The sequence below is a fragment of the Mobula hypostoma genome, chromosome 15 (assembly GCF_963921235.1).
Source record: "Mobula hypostoma chromosome 15, sMobHyp1.1, whole genome shotgun sequence".
NCBI classification, from domain to species: domain Eukaryota; kingdom Metazoa; phylum Chordata; class Chondrichthyes; order Myliobatiformes; family Myliobatidae; genus Mobula; species Mobula hypostoma.
In genome coordinates this window covers 4,670,085-4,696,498 of record NC_086111.1, presented here as the reverse complement: position 1 = coordinate 4,696,498, position 26,414 = coordinate 4,670,085, and the positions used below count along the sequence as shown (strand labels likewise).

The 26,414-nt window shown below is 44.4% G+C and overlaps 1 protein-coding gene across 2 annotated transcripts in view; it reads right to left on the bottom strand.

Moving 5' to 3' along the window:
* The window catches only part of LOC134356656 (interleukin-17 receptor C-like), a 107,258-nt gene that overhangs the window by 43,542 nt on the left and 37,302 nt on the right, over positions 1 to 26,414 (bottom strand). For both annotated transcript variants that reach the window (XM_063067639.1, XM_063067640.1), the window contains exons 6-12: positions 23,851 to 23,959; positions 12,532 to 12,576; positions 12,111 to 12,247; positions 9,279 to 9,335; positions 6,578 to 6,635; positions 914 to 1,098; positions 231 to 281 (exon numbers count right to left, since the gene is read on the bottom strand). In XM_063067639.1, the coding sequence (XP_062923709.1) occupies positions 231 to 281; positions 914 to 1,098; positions 6,578 to 6,635; positions 9,279 to 9,335; positions 12,111 to 12,247; positions 12,532 to 12,576; positions 23,851 to 23,959 (642 nt within the window). The remainder of the gene's footprint in view (positions 1 to 230; positions 282 to 913; positions 1,099 to 6,577; positions 6,636 to 9,278; positions 9,336 to 12,110; positions 12,248 to 12,531; positions 12,577 to 23,850; positions 23,960 to 26,414) is intronic.

Genomic DNA, 26,414 nt, shown 5'->3' with positions numbered 1-26,414 from the left:
TCAGCCCCTATCTGATCTTTCCAATATTTGCCCAGCTCTTAAATCGATCAAACCTCAGGTCTTCCCTTGCCCAAACAACATGCTTTTTAACACTTACACACATCAACATCTGGCCTACTAATGCAATCTATGTGTACATATTACCCAATTGCCCTCGGGATCAATAAAGTATGACTATGACTATGACTATTTGTAGTTCCTTCAATACATGATGGTGATAGGAACTTTACCTTTACACAGAGCGAAGGGTGTGGGTCCACACTTCTGAATTCCCTCAGTCCCTGAATTGAACAGAAAATGGATGAAATGAGACAAACATTTAGAATTCTATTTAAATTTGTTCATGTTTAGTATTTGTACTCATGCTAGTGTTAAATATCCAGACCAATATCAATATTGGTACTAATTATAACAAGACAGCTGATTACCAATAAAGCATGCACATCAGTACCAACTGCTACGTCATCAACAATAGAACTGAAAAATCATCTTCACTATATTTTCTCCTTCCTGATTTTACTATGACTTGATACCAATTTTTCCTCAGATGTCTTGCTATACTAAGATAACTTCATCAAAAATATATATAATGAGTGCCTCAATGGGACATGCAAAAGGACCAATGTTATGGTCTGGGTATAGAGTCGTACAGCATGGGAATAGGCCCTTCAGCCCAACTCATCCATGCTGACCAGGCTGTCCCTCTCAGCTGGTCCCATTGCCTATGTTTGACTCATTTCTCACTAAAGCATCCTATTTCTAGGATGGCTTGCTGGACGGTGCGACTCAAAGGGCCAGAAAGGCCTATGCCCTAATTTTTAAAAACAATGAATAAAAACCAAAGTAATAGCAAGTTATCCTCAATCCTGAGGGACTGCCTCTGAAAACATTAATGATGAAATAAAGGACTCACATTAACTTGAATATTCTGTCTGGAGTGAGGGATCGCCTGACAAGCTTCACCATCTTCTGATTTGGAACACAGCAAGATGTCGCCGGACAGGTTGCAAGGGGATGAAAGGGTCCACTGAAGCGCATCCCCCTTGTACTCCACTGCCAAGCTGCTCAGACGCCAAATGTTCTCCTGAAATTCTTCCTCTACAACAATACAACAACGTTACCAAAAGAGGATGTAAAATTACAGAAAAGGTGAATACATTTTGATGTCGAGGTGGATAAGAGGTAGTGCTTCTACAAAGAAAAGTGCATTTCAAAATTCTCTTAGGGCTTTTCACAATCTTCAGACACTTCATACTCTTCACTGTCCATTGAGTTCTGTGTCAGAAATACAGCTACTGCTGTAATTTATTTTTTATTCAGTGATAGCGCGTGGAACAGAAACCTCTGGCCCCCTTTGAGCTGCACTGCCCTGCAAACCACACCCCCCGACAACCCCAATTTCACCCCAATCTAATAACAACGCAATTTACAATGGCCAATTAGCCTACCCGGTATGTCTGGCACACAATATAACGTGGGATACACCGAGGTCATTCGGCACAAAACAAGCTTCCATGAACAGCAATGTGAAAATGACCAGATAATTTGATTAAGATTGAGAGATGATGTGTTGGGAAACCAGGAAGATCTCCTCGCGCGCCCCCCCCTTACAACGTTTCACCACTTTAATAAAGACTGATGGTAAAATTGGTTAGATACATCAAAGTTGCTGGTGAACGCAGCAGGCCAGGCAGCATCTATAGGAAGAAGCGCAGTCGACGTTTCAGGCCGAGACCCTTCGTCAGGACTAACCTTCCTTCAGTTAGTCCTGAGGAAGGGTCTCGGCCTGAAACGTCGACTGCGCCTCTTCCTATAGATGCTGCTTGGCCTGCTGCGTTCACCAGCAACTTTGATGTATGTTGCTTGAATTTCCAGCATCTGCAGAATTCCTGTTAAATTGGTTAGATGACTGGATCAAAAGTGGAGCAGAAATCTCAGACCGACAAGAAAATAGTAATATTCCCAAAGTTCCTTGAATTAGTTTTTAGTGATGCCTGCCATTGAATTGACATTCATTAGATGACCAATTGTTGCATCATTGACTGAGGTGGCCATTGTTTCCACAGACGGTGATGCTCAACAAAAATGGAAATAGTGTGGTTTGTACTTTGATTGGGAAAAAGTACTTCAGCACTCCAGATTGTTCATGCCTGTGGAGGGCAAGTCATTGAGTGTATTTAAAGCAGAGTTTGATATGTTCTTGTTTAGTAATATTAATGGTTAAGGGGAGAAGAAAGGAGAACAGGGTTGAGAGGGTTAATAAATCAGCCATGATGGAATGATACAGCAGACTCAATGAGCTGAATGCCCTAATTCTGTTCTTATGGCAAGAGGTAGATACTAGAGATGATGGAGGAATCTAAGGTGGGGGCTTATATGGGAGGCAGGGTTTGAGGGTCAGCACAACAGTGTGGGCCGAAGGGCCTGTACTGTGCTGTACTATTCTATATTCTAAGTTCTATCCCTGTGGCTGTCCCCCTTAACAATAAGTACTCCTGTTTGGGTACTGTTGGGGGGGGGGGGGCGGCCTTCCTGGGGGAAGTGACAGTGGCCGTGCCTCTGGCACAGAGTCTGGCCCTGTGGCTCAGAAGGGTAGGGAAAGTAAGAGGATGGCAGCAGTGATAGGGGACCCTATAGTTAGGGGGTCAGACAGGCGACTCTGTGGACGCAGGAAAGAAACACGGATGGTAGTTTGCCTCCCAGGTACCAGGGTCCAGGATGTTTCTGATCATGTCCACGATATCCTGAAGTGGGAAGGTGAACAGCCAGAGGTCATGGTACATATGGTACCAACAACATAGGTAGTAAAAAGGGAGGAGGTCCTGAAAACAGACGACAGGGAGTTAGGAAGGAAGTTGAGAAGCAGGACCTCAAAGGTAGTAACTTTATGATTACTGCCTGTGCTACACTACAGTGAGTATAGGAATAGAGTGAGGTGGAGGATGAATGTGTGGCTGAGGGATTGGAGACGGGGCAGGGATTCAGATTTCTGCATCATTGTGCCCTCTTTTGGGGCAGACGTGACCTGTACAAAAAGATTGGGTTGCACTTGAATCTGAGGGGGACCAATATCCTGGCAGGGAGGTTTGCTAAGGCAATTGGGGAGAGTTTAAACAAGAATTGCTGGGGTGGGGACCAAACTGAAGAGACGGAGGAAGGGGCTGTTGGCTCACACATAGAGAAAGCTTGGAGACAGTGTGAGAGGGAGGATAGGTAGGTGATCGAGAAGGGACGCGCTCAGACCGATGGCTGAGATGTGTCTATTTTAATGCAAGAAGCATCATGAACAAAGCGGATGAGCTTAGAGCGTGGATCAGTACTTGGAGCTATGATGTTGTGGCCATTACAGGCTTGGATGGTTCAGGGGCAAGCATGGTTACTTAGAGTGCCAGGCTTTAGGTGTTTCAGAACTGACAGGGAGGGAGGCAAAAGAGGTGGGGGCGTGGCACTGCTGATCAGAGATAGTGACACAGCTGCAGAAAAGGAGGAAGTCATGGAGGGATTGTCTACTGAGTCTCTGTGGGTGGAAGTTAGAAACAGGAAGGGGTCAATAACTCTACTGGGTGTTCTTTATAGACCACCCAATAGTAACAGGGACATTGAGGAGCAGATAGGGAGACAGGCTCTGTAAAGGTGTAATAATAACAGGGTTGTCATGGTAGGAGATTTTAGTTTCCCAAATATTAATTGGCATCTCCCTAGAGCAAGGGGTTTAGATGGGGTGGAGTTTGTTAGGTGTGTTCAGGAAGGTTTCCTGACACAATATGTAGAAAAGCCTACAAGAGGAGAGGCTGTATTTGATCTGGTATTGGGAAATGAACCTGGTCAGGTGTCAAGTCTCTCAGTGGGAGAGCATTTTGGAGATAGTGATCACAATTCTACCTCCTTTACCATAGCATTGGAGAGGGATAGGAACAGACAAGTTAGGAAAGTGTTTAATTGGAGTAAGGGGAAATATGAAGCTATCAGGCAGGAATTTGGAAGCATAAATTGGGAACAATGTTTTCTGGGAAATGTACGGCAAAAATGTGGCAAATGTTCAGGGGATATTTGCGTGGGGTTCTGAGTAGATACGTTCCAATGAGACAGGGAAGGGATGGTAGGGTACAGGAACCGTGGTGTACAAAGGCTGTTGAAAATCCAGTCAAGAAGAAAAGAAAAGCTTACGAAAGGTTCAAAAAACCAGGTAATGATAGAGATCTGTAAGATTATAGGGCTAGCAGGAAGGAGCTTAAGAATGAAATTAGGAGAGCCAGAAGGGGCCTTGAGAAAGCCTTGGTGAGTAGGATTAAGGAAAACTCCAAGGCATTCTACAAGTATGTGAGGAGCAAGAGGATAAGACGTGAGAGAAAAGGACCAATCAAGTGTGACAGTGGAAAAGTGTGTATGGAACCGGAGGAGATAGTGGAGATAATTAATGAATACTTTGCTTCAGTATTCACTGCGGAAAAGGACCTTGGTGATTGTAGGGATGACTTACAGCAGATTGAAAAGATTGAGCATATAGACATTAAGAAAGAGGATGTGTTGGAGCTTTTGGAAAGCTTCAAGTTGGATGAATCACTGGGACCGGACGAAATGTACTCCAGGCTACTGTGGGAGGCGAGGGAGGAGATTGCTGAGTCTCTGGCAATGATCTTTGAATCATCAATGGGGATGCGAGAGGTTCCGGAGGATTACAGGGTTGCGGATGTTGTTCCCTTATTCAAGAAAAGGAGTAGAGGTAGCCCAGGAAATTATAGACCAGTGAGTCTTACCTCAGTGGTTGGTAAGCTGATGGAGAAGATCCTGAGAGGCAGGATTTATGAACATTTGGAGAGGTATAATATGATTAGGAATAGTCAGCATGGCTTTGTCAAGGGCAGGTCATGCCTTACGAGTCTGATTGAATTTTATGAGGATGTGACTAAACACATTGATAGAGGTAGAGCAGTAGATGTAGTGTATGTGGATTTCAGCAAGGCATTTGATAAGGTACCCCATGCAAGGCATATTGAGAAAGTAAGGAGGCATGGGGTCTAAGGGGACCTTACTTTGTGGATCCAGAATTGGCTTGCCCACAGAAGGCAAAGAGCGGTTGTAGGTGGGTCATATTCTGCATGAAGGTCAGTGACCTGTGGTGTGCCTCGTGGATCTGTTCTGGGACCCCTTCTCTTCATGATATTTATAAATGACCTGGATGAGGAAGTGAAGGGATGGGTTAGTAAATTTGCTAATGACACAAAGGTTGGGGGTGTTGTGGATAGTGTGGGGGGGCTGTCAGAGGTTACAGCAGGACATCGATAGAATGCAAAACTGGGCAGTGAAGTGACAGATGGAGTTCAACCCAGATAAGTGTAAGGTGGTTCATTTTGGTAGGTCAAATATGATGGCAGAATATAGTATTAATGGTAAGACTCTTGGCAGTGTGGAGGATCAGAGGGAACTTGGGGTCCAAGTCCACAGAACACTCAAAGCTGCTGTGCAGGTTGACTCTGTGGTTACAATGGCATATGGTACATTGGCCTTCATCAACCATGGTATTGAGTTTAAATTCTGAGAGGTAATGTTACAGTTATATAGGACCCTGGTCAGATCCCACTTGGACTACTGTACTCAGTTCTGATCATCTCACTACAGGAAGGATGTGGAAACTATAGAAAGGGTGCAGAGGAGATTTACAAGGGTGTGGCCTGGATTGGGGAGCGTGCCTTATGAGAATAGGTTGAGTGAACTCAGCCTTTTCTCCTTGGAGCGGCGGAGGATGAGAGGTGACCTGATAGAGGTGTATAAGATGATGAGAGTCATTGATCGTGTGGATAGTCAGAGGTTTTTTCCCAGGGCTGAAACGGCTGACATGAAAGGACACAGTTTTAAGCTGCTGGAAGTAGGTACAGAGGAGATGTCAGAGGTAAGTTTTTTTTTTAAACGCAGATAGTGGTGAGTGCATGGAATGGGCTGCTGGCAACGTTGGTGGAGGCAGGTACTATAGGGTCTTTTAAGAGACTCCTGGATAGGTACATGGAGCTTAGAAAAATAGAGGGCTATGGGTAACCTTAGGTAATTTCTAAGTTTGTACATGTTCGGCACAGCATTGTGGGTGAATGGGCTTGTATTGTGCTGTAGGTTTTCTATGTTTCTCTATCTTATGGTCATAATCCCTTCATGGGTATGCTTGGATTTTAGTTTAGAATGCGGGATGCCGGAGAGATAACAGCCATAGATAGGCGCACAAAGAGATAGGACTGTATCGCTGATGGAAAGGTGCATAAGTAGGCAACCAATTCACTATGACCCGACTTGAGCCCCTGGGAATTAATCTATTCACCATACTTTTAGAGAGATGATGCCTTTGGGTGGTTCCTGTCATCATATTCTGTGTGGCTCAGAGTGAAGAGCAAATCAGTGAAATCCTGTTGTTAATTGAAATTAATAAACTTTTGTTTCTGAAAAATTATGAGCACTCTTCCTTTTGTATCACTTTAAATAATAACAAATTACAAAAGGAGCAACAATGTTGGCAAAGTAGATTCTTATAATGAATATAAATCGATGCAATGATGCGAAGACAGTTAAAGACAAAAGGACTCAAACTCACCCTTTGTAAACGGGCATGTTTTACGTCTTCTGGCATCTTCTATTGTTGCAGACCACGTCTATTAAACCCAAGGGAAATGTGTTAGCAAATTCAATAATGAATCACAGTTGTCACATACAGTCTGTGGCTCCCTTTAAGATCGACCTGTGATTTCCGTTCTTTGGAATATAATACTTCCTCCATCCCGAATAAATATAATAAAGCTGCAACCGAAGGAAGTTAACAAAGAAAGTAAACAGCTGATTAGTAATCATAAACCTGAGGAATTCTGCAAATGTGGGAAATCCAGGGAAACACACACAAAATGCTGGAGGAACTCAGCAGGTCAGGCAGCATCAATGCAAATGATAAACAGTCAACGTTTCTGGCTGAGACCCTTCATCAGCACTGGAAAGGCAAGGGCAAGGTGTCTGAATGAATAAGTTAAGGGGAGGGGAAGCAGAACAAGCTGGCAGGTGATGGGTGAAGCCAGGTGAGGGGGAAGGTAGGAGGGTGAGGGGGTAAGGTAGGAGGATGGGCGGGAAGGTAGGAGGATGAGGGGGTAAGGTAGGAGGGTGGGGGGATGAAGTGAGAAGCTGGGAGGTGATAGGTGGAAGAGGTAAAGGACTGAAGAAGGAATCTGATCGGAGAGGAAAGTGGAGCATGGGAGAAAGGGAAAGAAGATGGGCACCAGAGGAAAGTGATAGGCAAATGAGAAGAAGGGGTAAGAGGCCAGAGTGGGGAATAGAAGAAGAGGGAAAGGGGTGGTGGGGGGAAATACTGGAGAAGTCGACGTTCTTGCTATCTGGTTGGAGGCTACCCAGACAGAATATGAGGTTTTGCTCCTTCGACGTGACAGTGGCCACAACGTGGCAGTAGAAGAGACCATACACCAACCGGGTGGAATGGGAAGAAGAATTAAAATGGGTAGCCATTGAGAAATCAGGCCTGTTGTGGCAGATGATGCAAAGGTGCTCGATAAAGCAGTCCCCCAATCTACATCAGGTCTCCTTGGTGTACAGGAGGCCACACTGGGAGCACTGGATACAGTGGATGACCCCGACCGACTTGCAGGCGAATTGCCTCACCTGGAAGGACTCTTTAGGGCCTTTAGGTGAGGAAGTTGAAGTGGCAATTGTAGCATTTGTGTTGCTTGCAGGGATTAGTTTTTGATTTTTTTTCATTTATTTGTTTTTTATTTATATCAGTGAAGGCGAACACATAATTTCAATCTTTTGCATGTTGGGTCATTCTAACACAGTGAAAATATTATCCCAAGATGCTGCAACCGTTGGAAAACATATGTTGTTAATCGCGGTTATCAGGTGAATGTTTACATAACCACTTCTTACAAAAGTACCACTGGTGTATGATCTACATTTCCCCAAGAAAGTGGGGTGCCACAGTTGCCTAGTGGCTTGCATGATGCTTTTCCAGCTCAGTGTGTCAGAGTTTGCAGTTCAATCCTGGTGTCCTCTGTAAGGAGTCTCTTGAAACCCTCCCCGTGAACTGTGTGGGTTTCTACTGGTGCTCCAGTTTCCTCTCACAGAACAAAGACATACTGGGTGCCAACGAGGACAGCTTACCCATCAGTCTCTGAAGAATGCATAAGGTTCAATTGCATTCAGTAAACAACATTCATCCATGGGCAAGTAATATTCATGCCAATAAGAGACAAACTAGCACCTGCCCTTGACATTTAATGGGAATACCATTGCTGAGTTTCCCAGCATCAACGTACTGGATGTCAACATTGGCCAGAAACTCAAGTAGACCAGCCATATAATTATTGTGGTGAGGGAGTTGGGCATCTCCTTTTGAGGGACTCACCACTATACAGTACATCCCAAAGTTTTCCCACCATCTACAAGATATAGGTATATACAAACTTATGAGGGGTATAGATAAGGTAAATGCAAGCAGGTTTATTCCACTCAGTTTGGGTGTGACTACATATAGAGGCCATGAGGGTTAAAGGTGAAAGATGAAATTCTTAAAGGGGACATGAGGGGAAACTTGTTCACTCACAGAGAGTGTGAGTGTGGAACAATCTGCCAGTGGAAGTGGTGGATACCATGGGTTCAATTTCAATATTTAAGAGAGATTTGGTAGGTACATGGATGGAAGGGGTATGGAGGACTATGGTCTGGGTGCAAGTCAATGGGACTAGGCAGATCAATGGTTCAGCACAGACTAGATGGGCCAAAGGGCCCATTTATGTGCTGTAATGTTCTATAACTCTATGACATGTCAGGAGTAAAATGAAATGCTCTCCATTTTTCCAGATTAGTGCAACATTTAGGAAGGTCATCATCACCCAGGACAAAGCAGCCCACTTGATTTGCATCTTCGACTCTGTCCTGAGTATTCATTCCCTCCAGTGTGTACAATACACTGCATTAGGCTACTGTGATAGAACTACCCAAATCCACAAGGAGAACAAGGGCAGCAGGCACACAAGAACATATCCAAGTCAACATCATTGTGACATAAATATACCTTTGTTGCTGAGTCTAATTGCTGAAACTTTATACCGAAAAAGCACTGTAGCAGTACCATCAGCAGAAGGGCTGCTTCTAGAACGTGGCTCACCACAACATGCTCATGGACAATGAGGAAATGGCAATAGAAACTGGTCTGACCTGCGATGATGACATTCTTCAGCAGTATCTTTCAGTAATATATGTCTTAAATCTTTATGTAGATCTTAGAAGACACATACCTCCATACACAAACACGGGACAATATCCGAGAAGTTGAGATATATATTGGTCTTGTTCTAGCCAAACAGAAAGAAGAACAATTACTTCATTTAACAACTTTAAAATAACACATATTTTGTCATCCGTAAAAGAGCAGAATCAGAATTAGGTTTATTATCACTGATATATGTCGTCAAATTTGCTGTTTTGCAGCAAAAGTACAATGAAATACATAGATTATAACAAACAATAAATAATAAAAAAATATAAAATAAATAAATAAAGAGAGCAAAATAGAATGATAGAGTCCTTGGATCAATCAGAAATCTGATGACGGTGGGAGAAGCTGTTCCTAAAATGTTGAGTGTGCGCCTTCAGGCTCTTATAGCTTCTCCCTGGTGGTAGTAATGTCCAACTAACTAAACAGGTAATGGCACCTTGAATAGCAGATTGACAACCTGCCTGATTTTTTAAATATTATAGCTGACTTCTTGTGGAAATGCGGTAAAGTGCTGCATAAAAGACTTATCCATAAGATAGGGATGTATAGAGTTGGGGTGATGTATCAGCATGGACAGAGGGTTGGTTAACTAATAGAAAGCAGAGAGTTGGGATACATGGGTGTTACTCTGGTTGGCAATCAGCGGTGAGCGATGGGCCGTAGGGGTCGGTGATGGGCCTGCAACTGTTCACAATATACATTAACGATCTGGAAGAGAGGACCGAATATAGGGTATCTAAGTTTGCTGATGATACTAAATTGAGTGGAAAAGCAAATTGTGCAGAAGATACGGAGAGTCTGCAGACAGATATAGATAGGTTAAGTGAGTGGGCAAGGGTCTGGCAGATGGAGTATAATGTTGGTAAATGCAAAATCATCCACTTTGGAAGGAAAAATGAAAGAGCAGGTTATTGTTTAAATGGTAAAAGATTGCAGCATACTGCTGTACAGAGGGACTTGGGAATGCTTGTGCATGAATCACAAAAGGTTGGTTTGCAGATGCTGCAGGCTATCCAAAAGGCAAATGGAATGCTGGCCTTCATTGTTAGAGGGATTGAATTTAAAAGCAGGGAGGTTATGCTGCAACTGTACAGGGTACTGGTGAGGCCACACCTGGAGTACTGTGTGCAGTTCTGGTCTCCATACTTGAGGAAGGATATACTGGCTTTGGAGGCAATGCAGAGGAGGTTCACCAGGTTGATTCCAGAGATGAGGGGGTTAGACTATGAGGAGAGATTGAGTCACCTGGGACTGAACACACTGGAATTCAAAAGCATGAGAGATCTTATAGAAACATATAAAATTATGAAAGGGATAGATGAGATGGAGGCAGGAAAGTTGTTTCCACTGGTAGATGAGACTAGAACTAAGGGACATAGCTTCAAGATTCGGGGGAGTAGATTTAGGTTGGAGATGATGAGGAACTGCTTTTTCCAGAGAGTGGTGAATCTGGAATTCTCTGCCTAATGAAGCGGTGGAGGCTACCTCAATAAATATATTTAAGACAAGTTTGGATACATTTTTGCATAGTAGGGGAATTAAAGGTTATGGGGAAAAGGCAGGTAGTTGGAGATGAGTCCATGGACAGATCAGACATGATCTTATTGAATGGCAGAGCAGACTCGATGGGCCAGATGGCCTACTCCTGCTCCTATTTCTTATGTTCTTATGCTCAAAATTAATTTCACCCTCAATGAAATTCTGTAGTAATCACTTAATAATTATATATTTATAACTAATGAGACCACCACACATTCCTCACTCGAGTCTGTTTCCCAAAGGTACAAAATTCTTGCCCCTAGGAGTTTTCCTTAGTGGACTACGTAAGTAACTAAATACCCCAGTTTGAATATAATTTGAACTTTGGCTTTCTGTAATACAGACTAATGGTAGGTCACGTTTGCTGTCAATTTATTATTACAATTAGGTTAAACCTCAGGTTACCCAGGGAAAGAAATAAAATTACACAACAAAAACTAAATCTGTCTATAATGCAGGCCTTGATTTCAAGGCGAGGTATCTTAGCTAAAATTTAGGGAACACTTTCATAGTCATAGTCATACTTTATTGATCGTGGGGGAAATTGTTTTTTGTTACAGTTGCACCATAAATAATAAATAGTAATAAAACCATAAATAGTTAAATAGTAATATGTTAATTATGCCAGGAGATAAGTCCAGGACCAGCCTATTGGCTCAGGGTGTCTGACCCTCCAAGGGAGGAGTTGTAAAGTTTGGTGGCCACAGGCAGGAATGACTTCCTATGACGCTCAGTGCTGCATCTCAGAGGAATGAGTCTCTGGCTGAATGTACTCCTGTGCCCAACCAGTACATTACGTAGTGGATGGGAGACATTGACCAAGATGGCATGCGACTTGGACAGCATCCTCTTTTCAGACACCACCATCACATTTCAGCATCCAGCTTGAAACCTCCAAAATTCAAAGCTGACCATTTGTAATTCAGACATCTATCTCAAACTTAAAGTGGAATGGATGAATTATCTCAATAATGTCTGGTAAGCTGTAAAGCACTTTGGCCTACTAATTTCTGCATTGCCATTGCGAGCGTCCCAAGGTTAGTTTGAGAAGAGATTGCTTAACTGGTAGGAAGATATACTGTACTTTCAACAGCGACTATCAGGAGCAACTGCTATTTACATCAAACCTCTTCTCTTGGTTCATCATAAGCGTGCCAGCAGCGTGAGTAAGTACTCAGTTTCATGGTATATATGAGGACTAGCTATCAATTCTCGGCAAAAATGGCAGGAAAATTGATACTTAGAAAGTCTTTATACTGCACATATCACATTACAAACCGACACACCCACAATAATTTCAAATGCTACTTACCAATCTGATCGAATCCGGTGGGTTTTTGCTCTCAAAGGATGCTGAAACATCATATATGAACCTTGTGCTGTAATTCTGTGGTATGTTAAAAACAGCCCTTTGCAGCTCTTTTTCCAATGTCATATTTATTTCTGGGACTGTCATGCAAGAAATAAGAAGTTTGATATGAGTAAACTTCATTTGTGCTGCCATCACTATGTTGAAGGCATAACAGATATGAAGACTATTGTTACAACCTTGTACAGTTCCCAGAAAGCATTAGGTATATTATTCTGTATTCTGATTTTTTTTTTGCTCACTTTCCCTGGATGTTCCATATAACTTTAGAAATGACTTGTTATCATTTATAAAATTAAATTCTTATTTCTAGTACAATTTCCTTTATCATTTTCACATCACTGGTAACTCTGTTTTCCCTTACCTTTGCACCATTCAATGTTCTCTCGAAAATCTTTCCGAGTGCAATCTGTAAACAGAAACACAACAGAATCATTAGGAATTTCTATACTAGCAGATACAGTCTTGAAGAAACAGAGGGAGAACTACTGTCCATCTGTCACATGAACTCTTTCCCCATCTCCATAGAAACTAATAGAGTGGATTCCAGTTCATCGGGACACATCAGCACCAATACATTTTGGCCCAGTTAAGCAGCTGCCCCAATTAGCCAAAGTTTCATGGAAATACTTAAAAAGTACAGTACTGTGCAGAACTGGGGCACATACTGTATATACAGCTAGGTTGACTAAGACTTTTGCACAGCACTGTAAACTTTTATATATCATTTCCTGAGTAGTTAATTTTCAATTGATTTGAAGCACATGGTGGAAAGCCATCTATGTCCATCCCGTTTTATTTGCCCTTGAAACAGCAATATCCACGAGGCTTAAGTTTTTGTTAACATTGGTAAGCATTTAGTCAATACCATACTGTACAAATATGTTAGGCACCCTAGCTATATACCTATATGTTTCTAAGACTGTTGCATAGCATAGTACTGTATAAAAAAGCCAAACAGTAACAAATTAGGTATTTAAATGAAATACAGAACAAATTAGAACTACAGGACCATAAAACTGTGTATTAGTTCCTTCTAGTTACCATAGGAGAAATTCATCCAGTGTATGCAATGAACAAAATCATTACAGGCACCTAGTGCAGATAATAGACCTGTTTACACATGATGCTGTCGATGATTGCATCCTCCAAATCTTTATTTTCTTTGTAACATTCAAGATGATTGTTGACACCTTTAAACTCTTTGTAGTCCTAACTTGTTGAAGTAGTGAAATTGTCTTACTTTTAATACTGGCTGTTTCCAGCATCTGTAAACCTGAATGCTTGAAACCACAGTGAGCAAATCCGTTTCAAATTGTCTTACTGCTTATTTCTCGTCATCTATCAGTGACAAAAGTCACTGCTTTTTCAACACAAGCACGTGCAACTGATGCTATGTAAAAACTGATTGCTGTAATCAGGGTAAACAACAGGAATTCTGCAGATGCTGGAAATTCAAGCAACACACATCAAAGTTGCTGGTGAACGCAGCAGGCCAAGCAGCATCTGTAGGAAGAGGTGCAGTCGACGTTTCAGGCCGAGACCCTTCGTCAGGACTAACTGAAGGAAGAGTGAGTAAGGGATTTGAAAGTTGGAGGGGGAGGGGGAGATCCAAAATGATAGGAGAAGACAGGAGGGGGAGGGATAGAGCCAAGAGCTGGACAGGTGATAGGCAAAAGGGGATACGAGAGGATCATGGGACAGGAGGTCCGGGAAGAAAGACGGGGGCGGGGGGATCCAGAGGATGGGCAAGAGGTATATTCAGAGGGACAGAGGGAGAAGAAAGAGAGTGAGAGAAAGAATGTTTGCATAAAAATAAGTAACAGATGGGGTACGAGGGGGAGGTGGGGCCTTAGCGGAAGTTAGAGAAGTCGATGTTCATGCCATCAGGTTGGAGGCTACCCAGACGGAATATATGGTGTTGTTCCTCCAACCTGAGTGTGGCTTCATCTTTACAGTAGAGGAGGCCGTGGATAGACATATCAGAATGGGATGTGGAATTAAAATATCCGCCAGAGAAAGCAGGATCTCCCAGTGGCCACACATTTTAATTCCACATCCCATCCCAGTCTATCCACGGCCTCCTCTACTGTAAAGATGAAGCCACACTCAGGTTGGAGGAACAACACCATATATTCCGTCTGGGTAGCCTCCAACCTGATGGCATGAACATCGACTTCTCTAACTTCCGCTAAGGCCCCACCTCCCCCTCGTACCCCATTTGTTACTTATTTTTATGCACACATTCTTTCTCTCACTCTCTTTCTTCTCCCTCTGTCCCTCTGAATATACCTCTTGCCCATCCTCTGGGTCCCCCCGCCCCCGTCTTTCTTCCCGGACCTCCTGTCCCATGATCCTCTCGTATCCCCTTTTGCCTATCACCTGTCCAGCTCTCGGCTCTATCCCTCCCCCTCCTGTCTTCTCCTATCATTTTGGATCTCCCCCTCCCCCTCCAACTTTCAAATCCCTTACTCACTCTTCCTTCAGTTAGTCCTGACGAAGGGTCTCGGCCTGAAACGTGGACTGCACCTCTTCCTACAGATGCTGCTTGGCCTGCTGTGTTCACCAGCAACTTTGATGTGTGTTGCTGTAATCAGGGTGTAGTGTCTAATGGCCACACAAGTGCACACAACTGACACTAGTTAGAACCTGTTCAGCAACAGTCACCTGCACAGTGTCCTAAATAAATCCCAGCAATTTTCTCGATCAGTTTTCATTCTTTAAGAGTTGTTCCAAATAAATGTCTGCCCTGATTAATGAATGGCCCCATTAACTAGAGCCCACTGTAGACTAGTTCCCAAAGTCTTGTGTACATTTATAACTCTTTTCAAGCTATACTTCACTTTAGCCAGACATGGAAGTCTAATAGTTAGCACAATAGTTCAGAGTGCCAGTGACCAGGGTTCAATTCCAGCTGCTTTCTGTAAGGAGTTCATACATTCTCCCCATGATCTGGCTTTCTTCCAGGTGATTCAGCTTCGTTCCACAGTCCGCAGGTTGGTAGGGCAATTGTAAATTGTCCCGTAATTAGGCTAGGATTAAATTGGGGATTGCTGGGTGGTGCAGTTCAAAGGGCTACAAGGTCTATTCTGCACTGATCCTCTTTTAAAAAAAATAAACATTATGAAGTGGTGGAAAAGCAGTGGATCTGGGAGCTTCTTAAAGGAAACTCACAGAATTTTTGGGAGCTTTGAGCTCCATTTCACACCATTTTCTCTTAAATTAACAACAAGTAACTTCAAGTGGTTTTGTTTTACTGAAATAATTTGCCTTTCCAGCAGAGTAAAATGCTAACGATTCAGTGCCTGGTTCCTGTTGACATCCTTTTATGGTAGTACCTCAAAATGATGGTGCAGATACTTGGCAGAAGGCAGGAGCTTCATTAAAGACTGTCTGATGTTGATTTATTCTAACATACTGGTGAGCCCTGCCGAAGGATTTCGGCCCGAAACGCCGACTGCACTTTTTTCCATTGATGCTGCCTGGCCTGCTGAGTTCCTCCAGCGTTTCGTGTGTCTTGTTCACTTTCTAGCACTGGGTTTGTAACACTGTATTCTTGGCTTTTCAAGTGCACATCCACATGCCACCCAAATCTGGCAAGGGTTTCTTCTGCTACCGCCCTTCCCACCACACTCTGTGTGAAAATGTTTTCCCTCACTTTTCCCCTCACCATTTTATGCTTTCTTTACATCTGTTAAAGAAACACTTCCTTCTTATTTCCTCTGCCCAAACCCCCTCAAACTTTATACAACACAATGAAGTTTTCCCTCAGTCTCCTCTGTTCTAAAGATGAGGAGAATTATTCCACAAACAGACAGTCTACCCTTTATCTCACCACCCAAATGGTTGGCTAAGACCATAGCATATAGGAGCATAATTAGGCCATTTGGCCCATCAAGTCTGTTCCACCATTCTATCATGGCTGACTTATTATCCTTCTCAACCCTGCCTTCTCCCTGTAATCTTTAACGTCCTGATCAATCAAGCACCTATTAACTTCCACCTTAAGTATACCCAATGACTTGGACTGCACAGCAGTCTGTGGTAATGAAATCCATGGTTTCATCGGTCTGGCTATAGAAATTTTTCCTCATCTCTGTTCTAAATGGATGTTGGTCAAGCCTGAGGCTGTGCCCTCCGGTCCTAGACTCCCTCACAAAAGGAAACACGCTCTTTACATCCACTCTGTCCAGGCCTTAAAATATTTGATACCTTTCAATGAGATACCCCCCTTTCTTCTCAGCTCCAATGAGTACAGGTCCAGAGCCATCAATCGCTCCTCATACGATAAGCCTTTCAGTCCTGGAATAACTCATGTGAACCTCCTCTAGACCCGCTCCAATGCCAGCATATCTTTTCTTAGGTAAGGGTGCGAAAACTACACACAATAGTCCAGGTTTGGTCTGACCAATGCCTTATAAAGCCTCAGCATAACACCCTTGTTTTTCTATTCTAGTCCTCATGAAATGAGTGCATTTCCTTGCCTCACCACCAGCTCAACCTGCAAGTTAATCTTCAGGGAATCCTGCATGAGGACTCCCAAGTCCCTTTGCGCCTCTGATTTTTACGGTTTCTCCCCGTTTAGAAAATAATCTATGCCTTTAGCCAGAGAAGGAAGGAAGGAGGGCATCAGCACAGGGTACCCCTGTGGCCATTCCCCGAGCAACGGGTATACCCCTTTGGATACAGCTGAGGGGGATGCGGCAATAATTGTAGGGGGAGAGATAGATTCTGCGGCAGCAAAAGAGACGCCAGGATACTGTGTTGCCTCCTGGGTGCTAGGGCCCAGGATCTCTCTGAGGGGTTGCAGAATACTCTTGAAGGGGAGGGTGAGAAGCCAGAGACTGTGGTACATGTTGGTACCGATGACACAGACAGGAGAGGGGTAGAGGTCCTGCGCAGTAAGTTTAGGGAGTTAGGAAGGAAGCTGAAGAGCAGGACCTCCAAGGTGGTAACCTCCAGATTACTCCTGGTGCAAAGAGCTGGGGAAGGTCAGAACAGGAAGACAGCGCAGACAAATGAGTGGCTGAGGAACTGGTGCAGGGGACAGTGGTTCAAGTTCGTCCATCATTGGAACCTTTTCTGGGGAGGGGGTGACCTGTACAAGTGGGACGGGTTGCACATGAACTGGAAGGGAACCAATATCCTGGGAGGGGGGTTTGCTAATGCTATTGGCGAGGGTTTAAACTGGATTTGCAGCGGGGTGGGAACGGAAGTGAAGAGGCAGAGGATGGGGCGATTGGCACACAAGTAGAGACAGCTTGTAGGGAGTTTGTGAGGAAGAATAGGCAGATGATAGAGCAAAGATGCACTCAGCCTGATGGTTTGAGATGTGTCTGTTTTAATGCAAGAAGTATAATAAGCAAGGTAGATGAACTTAGAGCGTGGATCAATACGTGGAACTATGATGTTGTCACCATTACAGAGACTTGGATGTCTCAGGGGCAGGAATGGCTGCTGAGTGTGCTGAGATTTAGATGTTTCAAAAAGGACAGGCAGAGAGGCAAAATAGGAGGGGGAGTGGCACTGCTAATCAGGGATAGAATCGTGGCTGCAGAAAAGGAGGAGGTCAGGTCTTCTGCCTGCTCTGGATCTCTTTATTGCTAACTGCCGACGGGACATCAACTGCCTCGACTTCACCACACCTTGTCCCCATTCCAACCTCACTCCTTCGGAACGCTCTGCTCTCCACTCCCTCCGCACTAATCCTAACATTATTATTAAACCCGCTGATAAGGGGGGTGCTGTTGTAGTCTGGCGTACTGACCTCTACCTTGCCGAGGCGCAGCAACAACTCGCGGATATCTCCTCTTATTTACCCCTCGATCGTGACCCCACTAAGGAGCACCAGGCCATTGTCTCCCACACCATCACCGGCTTTATCCGCTCAGGGGATCTCCCATCCACTGCTACCAACCTTATAGTTCCCACACCCCACATTTCCCGTTTCTACCTCCTACCCAAGATCTACAAACCTGCCTGTCCTGGCCGACCTATTGTCTCAGCTTGCTCCTGCCCCACCGAACTCGTTTCTGCATACCTCGACACTGTTTTATCACCCCTTGTTCAATCCCTTCCGACCTATGTTCGTGACACTTCTCACGCTCTTAAACTTTTCAATGATTTTAAGTTCCCTGGCCCCCACCGCTTTATTTTCACCATGGATGTCCAGTCCTTATATACTTCCATCCCCCATCAGGAAGGTCTCAAAGCTCTACGCTTCTTTTTGGATTCCAGACCTAATCAGTTCCCCTCTACCACCACTCTGCTCCGTCTAGCGGAATTAGTCCTTACTCTTAATAATTTCTCCTTTTGCTCCTCCCATTTCCTCCAAACTAAAGGTGTAGCTATGGGCACCCGTATGGGTCCTAGCTATGCCTGCCTTTTTGTTGGGTTTGTGGAACAATCTATGTTCCGTGCCTATTCTGGTATCTGTCCCCCACTTTTCCTTCGCTACATCGACGACTGCATTGGCGCTGCTTCCTGCACGCATGCAGAACTCGTTGACTTTATTAACTTTGCCTCCAACTTTCACCCTGCCCTCAAGTTTACCTGGTCCATTTCCGACACCTCCCTCCCCTTTCTAGATCTTTCTGTCTCTGTCTCTGGAGACAGCTTATCCACTGATGTCTACTATAAGCCTACTGACTCTCACAGCTATCTGGACTATTCCTCTTCTCACCCTGTCTCTTGCAAAAACGCCATCCCCTTCTCGCAATTCCTCCGTCTCCGCCGCATCTGCTCTCAGGATGAGGCTTTTCCTTCTAGGACGAGGGAGATGTCTTCCTTTTTTAAAGAAAGGGGCTTCCCTTCCTCCACTATCAACTCTGCTCTTAAACGCATCTCCCCCATTTCACGTACATCTGCTCTCACTCCATCCTTCCACCACCCCACTAGGAATAGGGTTCCCCTGGTCCTCACCTACCACCCCGCCAGCCTCCGGGTCCAACATATTATTCTCCGTAACTTCCGCCACCTCCAACGGGATCCCACCACTAAACACATCTTTTCCTCCCCACCTCTCTCTGCATTCCACAGGGATCGCTCCCTACACAACTCCCTTGTCCATTCATCCCCCCCATCCCTCCCCACTGATCTCCCTCCTGGCACTTACCCGTGTAAGCGAAACAAGTGCTACACATGCCCTTACACTTCCTCCCTTACCACCACTCAGGGCCCCAAACAGTCCTTCCAGGTGAGGCATCACTTCACCTGTGAGTCGACTGGGGTGATATACTGCGTCCGGTGCTCCCCATGTGGCCTTTTATATATTGGTGAGACCCGACGCAGACTGGGAGACCGCTTTGCTGAACATCTACGCTTTGTCCGCCAGAGAAAGCAGGATCTCCTAGTGGCCACACATTTTAATTCCACATCCCATTCCCATTCTGACATGTCTGTCCACGGCCTCCTCTACTGTAAAGATGAAGCCACACTCAGGTTGGAGGAACAACACCTTATATTCCGTCTGGGTAGCCTCCAACCTGATGGCATGAACATCGACTTTTCTAACTCCCGCTAAGGCCCCACCTCCCCCTCGTACCCCATCTGTTACTCATTTTTATGCACACATTCTTTCTCTCACTCTCCTTTTTCTCCCTCTGTCCCTCTGAATATACCTCTTGCCCATCCTCTGGGTCAACCCCCCCTCTTTGTCTTTCTTCCCGGACCTCCTGTCCCATGATCCTCTCGTATCCCCTTTTGCCTATCACCTGTCCAGCTCTCGGCTCTATCCCTCCCCCTCCTGTCTTCTCCTATCATTTTGGATCTCCCCCTCCCCCTCCAGCTTTCAAATCCCTTACTCACTCTTCCTTCAGTTAGTCCTGACGAAGGGTCTCGGCCTGAAACGTCGACTGCGCCTCTTCCTATAGATGCTGCTTGGCCTGCTGTGTTCACCAGCAACTTTGATGTATGTTGTTAGGAGGAAGTCATGGTGGGATTGCCTACTGAGTCAGTGTAGGTGGAAGTCAGAAACAGGAAAGGGGCAATAGCTTTACTGGGTGTTTTTTAAAGCGCCCTCCCCAATAGTAACAGGGACATCGAGGAGCAGATAGGGAGACAGATTCTAGAATGGTGCAATAATGATAGGGTTGTTGTGATGGGTGATTTTAACTCTCTTAATATTGACCGGCATCTCCTCAAAGCAAGGGGTTTAGATGGGGTGGAGTTTGTTAGGTGTGTTCAGGAAGGTTTCTTGACACATTATGTAGATAAGCCTACAAGAGGAGAGGCTGTACTTGATCTGGTATTGGGAAATGAACCTGGTCAGGTGTCAGGTCTCTCGGTGGGAGAACATTTTGGAGGTAGTGATCACAAGTCTATCTCCTTCACCATTGTGCTGGAGAGGGACAGGAGCAGATAGTTTGGGAAAACATTTAATTGGGGTAGGGGGAAATATGATGCTATTAGGCAGGAACTTGGGAAATTAAATTGGGAGCAGATGTTCTCAGGGAAATGCAGGGCAGAAATGTGGTTAATGTTCAGGGAACATTTGCATGGTGTTCTGCATAGGTATGTTCCATTGAGGCAGGGAAAGGATGGTAGGGTAAAAGAACTATGGTGTACAAAGGATGTAGAAAATCTAGTCAAGATAAAAAGAAAAGCATATGAAAGGTTCAAGAAACTAGGTACTATTGGAGATCTAGAAAATTACAAGGGTGCCAGGAAGGAGGTCAAGAATGAAATCCTTGGCAAGCAGGATTAAAGAAAACCCCAAGGCATTCTACAAGTATGTGAAGAGCAAGAGGATGAGCTGTGTGAGAATAGGACCAATCAGGTGCGATAGTGGAAACGAGCATGGAGTCGGAGGAGGTACCGGAGTTACTTAATAAATACTTTACTTCAGTATTCACCAGTGAAAAGGACCTTGGCAATTGTGGGAATGACTTATAGCAGACTGAAACACTTGATTGTATAGACATTAAGAAAGATGTGCTGGAAGTTTTGAAAGGAATTAAGTCAGGTAAGTCCCCAGGACCGTACGAAATATACCCTAGGCTACCGTGGGAAGCAAGGAAGGAGATTGCAGAGCCTCTGGCAATAACCTTTGCATCATCAATAAGGACAGGAGAAGTACCAGGGGATTGGAAGGTTGAAACCATTGTTCCCTTGTTCAAGAAAGAGAGTTGAGATAACTCAGGAAATTATAGAACAGTGAGTCTTACTTCAATGGTGGACAAGTTGTTGGAGAAGATCCAGAGAGGTAGGATTTATGAGAATTTGCTGAGGCATAATCCGATTAGGGATAGTCAGCATGGCTTTGTCAAGGGCAGGTCATGCCTTACAAATCTGATTGAATTCTTTGAGGATGTAACAAAACAGATTGATGAAGGTAGAGCAGTAGATGTAGTGTATCTGGATTTCAGTAAGGTTCCCCATGCGAGGCTCATTCGGAAAATAATGAAGTATGGGATCCAAGGAGACTTTGCTTTGTGAATCCAGAATTAGCTTGCCCACAGAAGGCAAAGAGTGGTTGTAGACTGGTCATATTCTACATTACATGGAGGACAGGGACCAGTGGTGTGCCTCAGGGATCTGTTCTGGGACCCCTCCTCTTTGTGATTTTTATAAATGACCTGGCTGAAGAAGTAAAAGAATGAGTTAGTAAGTTTGCTGATGGCACAAAAGTTGGGAGCATTGTGGATAGTCTGGAGGGTTGTCAGAGGTTACAGCGCGACATCGATAGGGTGCAGAACTGGGCTAAGCAGTGGCAGATGGAGTTCAACCCAATTAAGTGTGAAGTGGTTAATCTGGGTAGGTCAAATTTGAAAGCAGAACATAATATTAATGGTACAACACTTGGCAGGATGGAGGATCATTGAGATCTTGGGATCCGTATCCATAGGACACTCAAATCTGCTGTGCAGGTTGACAGTGTTGATAAGAAGACGTATGATGTTTTGGCATTCATCAACCGTGGGATTGAGTTCAAGAGCCGTGAGGTAATGTTACAGCTGTATAAGACCTTAGTTAGACCCCACTTAGAGTACTGTGTTCAGTTCTGGTCACCTCATTACTAAAAGGATGTGGATACTGTAGAGAGAGTGCAGAGGAGATTTACAAGGATGTTGTCAAGATTGGAGAGGGTGCCTTATGAGAATAGGTTGAGTGAACTTGGCCTTTTCTCCTTGGAGCGACAGAGGATGAGAGGTGACTTGATAAAGGTCTATAAGATGATGAGGGCATTGATCGTGTGGATAGCCAGAGGCTTTTTTCCCAGGGCTGACATGGCGAACACGAGGGGGCATAGTTTTAAGGTGCTTGGAATTAGGTACAAGGGGGATGTAAGGGGTAAGTTTTTCACAAAGAGAGTGATGGGTGCAGATACAATAGGGTCTTTTAAGAGACTCTTAGATAGGTACATGGAGCTTAGAAAAATAGAGGGCGATGCGGTAGGGAAACTCTAGGCAGTTTCTGGAGTAGGTTACATGGCTGGCACAACACTGTGGGCCAAAGGGCCTGTAATGTGCTGTAGATTTCTATGTTTCTATGTTTTTTTATTCCTTTCACCCAGGTGTAAGGCCTTACACTTCCTAACACTGTATTCCATCTGCCATCTCTTTGCCCATTCTAATCTGTAGCCTCTCTACTTCCTCAACACTACTTGCCCCTCCACCAATCTTAGTATCATCTGTGAACTTGGCCACAAAGTTATCAATTCCTTCATCCAAATCATTGACATACAACATGAAAAGAACTGGTCCTAACACTGACCCCTGTGGCACACCACTGGTCACCAGAAGCCAACCAGAAATGGCACCCTTTATTCCCACTCTTTACCTCCTGCCAGTCAGCCAATCTTCTATCTGTACTAGTATCTCTCCTGTAACACAATGGGCTTTTATCATGTTAAGCAACCTCATGTGTGGCACATTGTCAAAGGCCTTCTGAAGGGAGGGAGGGAACATCGACTCAGACAATGAGAGGTCTGTGTTGGGCATTTTCAAAGGCGCAGATTGGAAGTCTGTGTGGGGCACCACTCCTCGCACAGACACTAGAGCAATGTGTGATTAGTGCCTTGCTCAAGGGCACAAACACACTGGCACAGCTGAGGCTCGAACTAGCGACCTCGAGATCACTAGACGAGCGCCTTAACCACTTGGCCACGTGCCTTCTGAAAATCCAAATAAACAACATCCAATGACTCTCCTTTGTCTATCCTGCTTGTTATTTCCTCAAAAAATTCCAACAGATTTGTCAGACAATGTTTCACCTTGAGAAAACCATGCTGACTTTGGCCTATAGTATCATATAACTCCAAGTACTCAGAAACCTCATCCTTAATAATAGACTCCAACTTCTTTCCAACCACTGAAGTCAGGCTAACTGGCCTATAATGTCCTTTCTTCTGCTTTTCTGCCTTTTAAAAAAAGCGGAGTAGCATTTGCAGTTTTCCAGTCCTCTGGAACCATTCCTGGATCTAATGATATTCACAGTGCTTCCTTTCCATTCCCTCCCTGGCCCCTTATGCTTGATGGAATAGCCACCATCTGAAACCCCACCATCCTGTAATTAGTGAGCTAAATAGAGCTCAGGTCAGGCACGGCCTAGAAAATGGGTGGGTAACAGGCTCATTCCTCTCACACCCCCCTCCCTTCTATTCCTATTGAAGCCCACCTCCTCATTTCTGGTTCACACCTTTGAAAGGAATAACAATGATACCGCCTGCTGTCGTTCAACTCACCTTCCACTTTATGGGTGTGCTCCAAAGTCTTGTTTTCAAGTATTGTGAAAGCCTTTACCAGAACCTCACTGCTCATGGCTGCTTTAAAGCAACTCAATTTCACCGTAGCCTGGTGAGAAAAATAAAGCCAATATTTCAATTCAGTCACTGGAGGCCTTGACAACTGTTAGGCCTAACTTTTCTAAACTAAAATCTGTGGTATCCTTTAACCAGAAGTCCATTATCTTCATGGGTTTGTTCTCAATGGAGACAGTGCCTCTCCCCTCCCCTTCCCCTGAAAGTCTTGCATATCTGCTTCCCGTGCTGCCACTTTAATTTGGAACTAACTTCAGGTCTAGATTCCAAAGATCATTCATTTCGTAAGTGACCATGACACAGACTTCCTTTCAATGGCCTATTTCTGTTTAAAAAGAAAATCAGTGTATCACAGATTCCTGCTCACATTTTGAGTTTCTTTCTGAAAACACATGGACCCACTACTCCCCAGCAATACGGACATCTTCGAAAGGTGATGCCTCAAAAAGATGACATCCGTCAGTAAGGACCTCCACCAGCCAGGACATGCCTTCTCCTCATTACTACCATTGGCAGGAGGTACAGGAGCCTGAAGACTCATAAGCATTGTACTACCACAAAACAACACATTTCAGGTCAGTGAAAATAAACCAGCACCGACCTAGCACACTGCAGTTTACTAATCCATACACTTTTGGGACGTGGGAGGTGACTGGAGCACTCGAAGGAAACCCTCGAGGTCACGAGGAATTGAACCCAGTGGTGGCACTGTAGAACCTTATGTTAACTGCTACACTGGCGTGCTGCTCTGGGGTGGTACGACAAGAGCTGACTGACCTGCTCCTAGGGAATGGGTTAATCATTAAAGCCTCTTCGGGAAACAGTGTGCCTAATTTTTAACAACTTTTCTATGTTTTTAGAAACATAGAAAACCTACAGCACAATACAGGTCCGTCAGCCCACAATGCTGTGTCAAACATGTACTTACTTAGAAATATCCCTCTATTTTTTTTAAGCTCCATGTACCTATCCAGGAATCTCTTAAAAGACCCTATCGTATCCGCCTCCACCAACATTGCCGGCAGCCCGTTCCACGCATTCACCACCCTCCGCGTAAAAAAAAAACTCACCCCTGACATCTCAGAGCTACAGATTCTAGGTCTGGAGAAATCTGACAGGATAAGAAAAGGTGGGAACTGCTGGATCTATCAAGCAGGTGTTTTTAAAGAACTTTTTGTGGGTAGGGTTCATTAATCCAAGCTCAAGGTGACAAACCTATCTTTAGGGAACTGTCCTGTCCAAGTATACTCACCCCCATCCAGAGTGTGCCCTTCATCCTAGCCAAGCTTCCTTACACTTACCATCACCACTGAAGCTCTTATCCCTGTACCACGTATTGCCATCCCTAAGCACCAACCAATCCTGTCAATCAGCCTGGGTGTTTGGTGGGGAAACGAAGGATTAAAATTCAAACATCCCCTGTTCTCTCTTGGGATCTGCAACTCAACTGGTCCAAAATCTAGGCAGTGCTGTTCCACATTTTGGGATCCAGATCACCTCCGACATCGAGGATGCCTTCATTTCGGCACTGCCCGCCTCACTCTGCTCCAATTGCCTCCTATGACGTTTAGTCGCTGTGTCTAAGCGGAGCATCAGGCGACCATGACCGACAAAGGGACGGCAAAGACAATATAACAGCAAAAGAGAGGGCATACAATACTGCAAAAACCAGCAGGGATCTAGAGCATTGGGAAGTTTGAGGCCAGAGAAACTCAGCAGTTCAGGCGACACAGGGGAATCAACAGTTGTTACTTCAGCCCGAGACCCTTCATCAGGACCAGCACATCAGATTCAGAATTGGAATCAGGATAATATCACTGACAGATGTCATGAAATTTTGTTGTTTTGCAGCAGTTTGCAATACATAACAATAATAACTATAAATTACGTGAATAAATATATTTTAAAAATTAAGTTAATAATTAATACAAAGAGAGAGCAAAAAATTACTGCGGCGGGGTACATGGGTACACTGCCCATTCATAAACCTGATGGTGGATGAGAAGCATTGAGTCTGCATGTTCAGGCTCCTGTAATTTCACTTTGATGGTAGTCATGAGAAAAGGGCACGTCCTGGGTGCTGGGATCCCGAGCAGTCCTGATAAATGGTCTCAGCACAAAACATCAACTGTTTATTCCCCTCCATAGATGCTGCCTGACCTGCTGAGTTCTTCCAGCAAGTTCTGTGTGCTGCTCTGGATTTCCAGCATCTACAGAATCTCTTGCCTTCATCATCAGGCAGAATAATAATTTGCTACCAACTCAGTGCGTCAAAAGGCCTGTTTTTGTACCGTTGTGCTCTATGATTCTATGACTTTATAACAAACTTCTGGGATACATCGTATATTTGTTAATTTATTTGTGGTAATATTACTTTACGTGCAGTCTGTGTGAGTTATATGTACTGTGTTGTGCACCTTGGTCTGGAGAAACATTGTTTTCTTTGGTGATATACATGTATACAGGTACAGCAGGCAGTGAAGATAGCT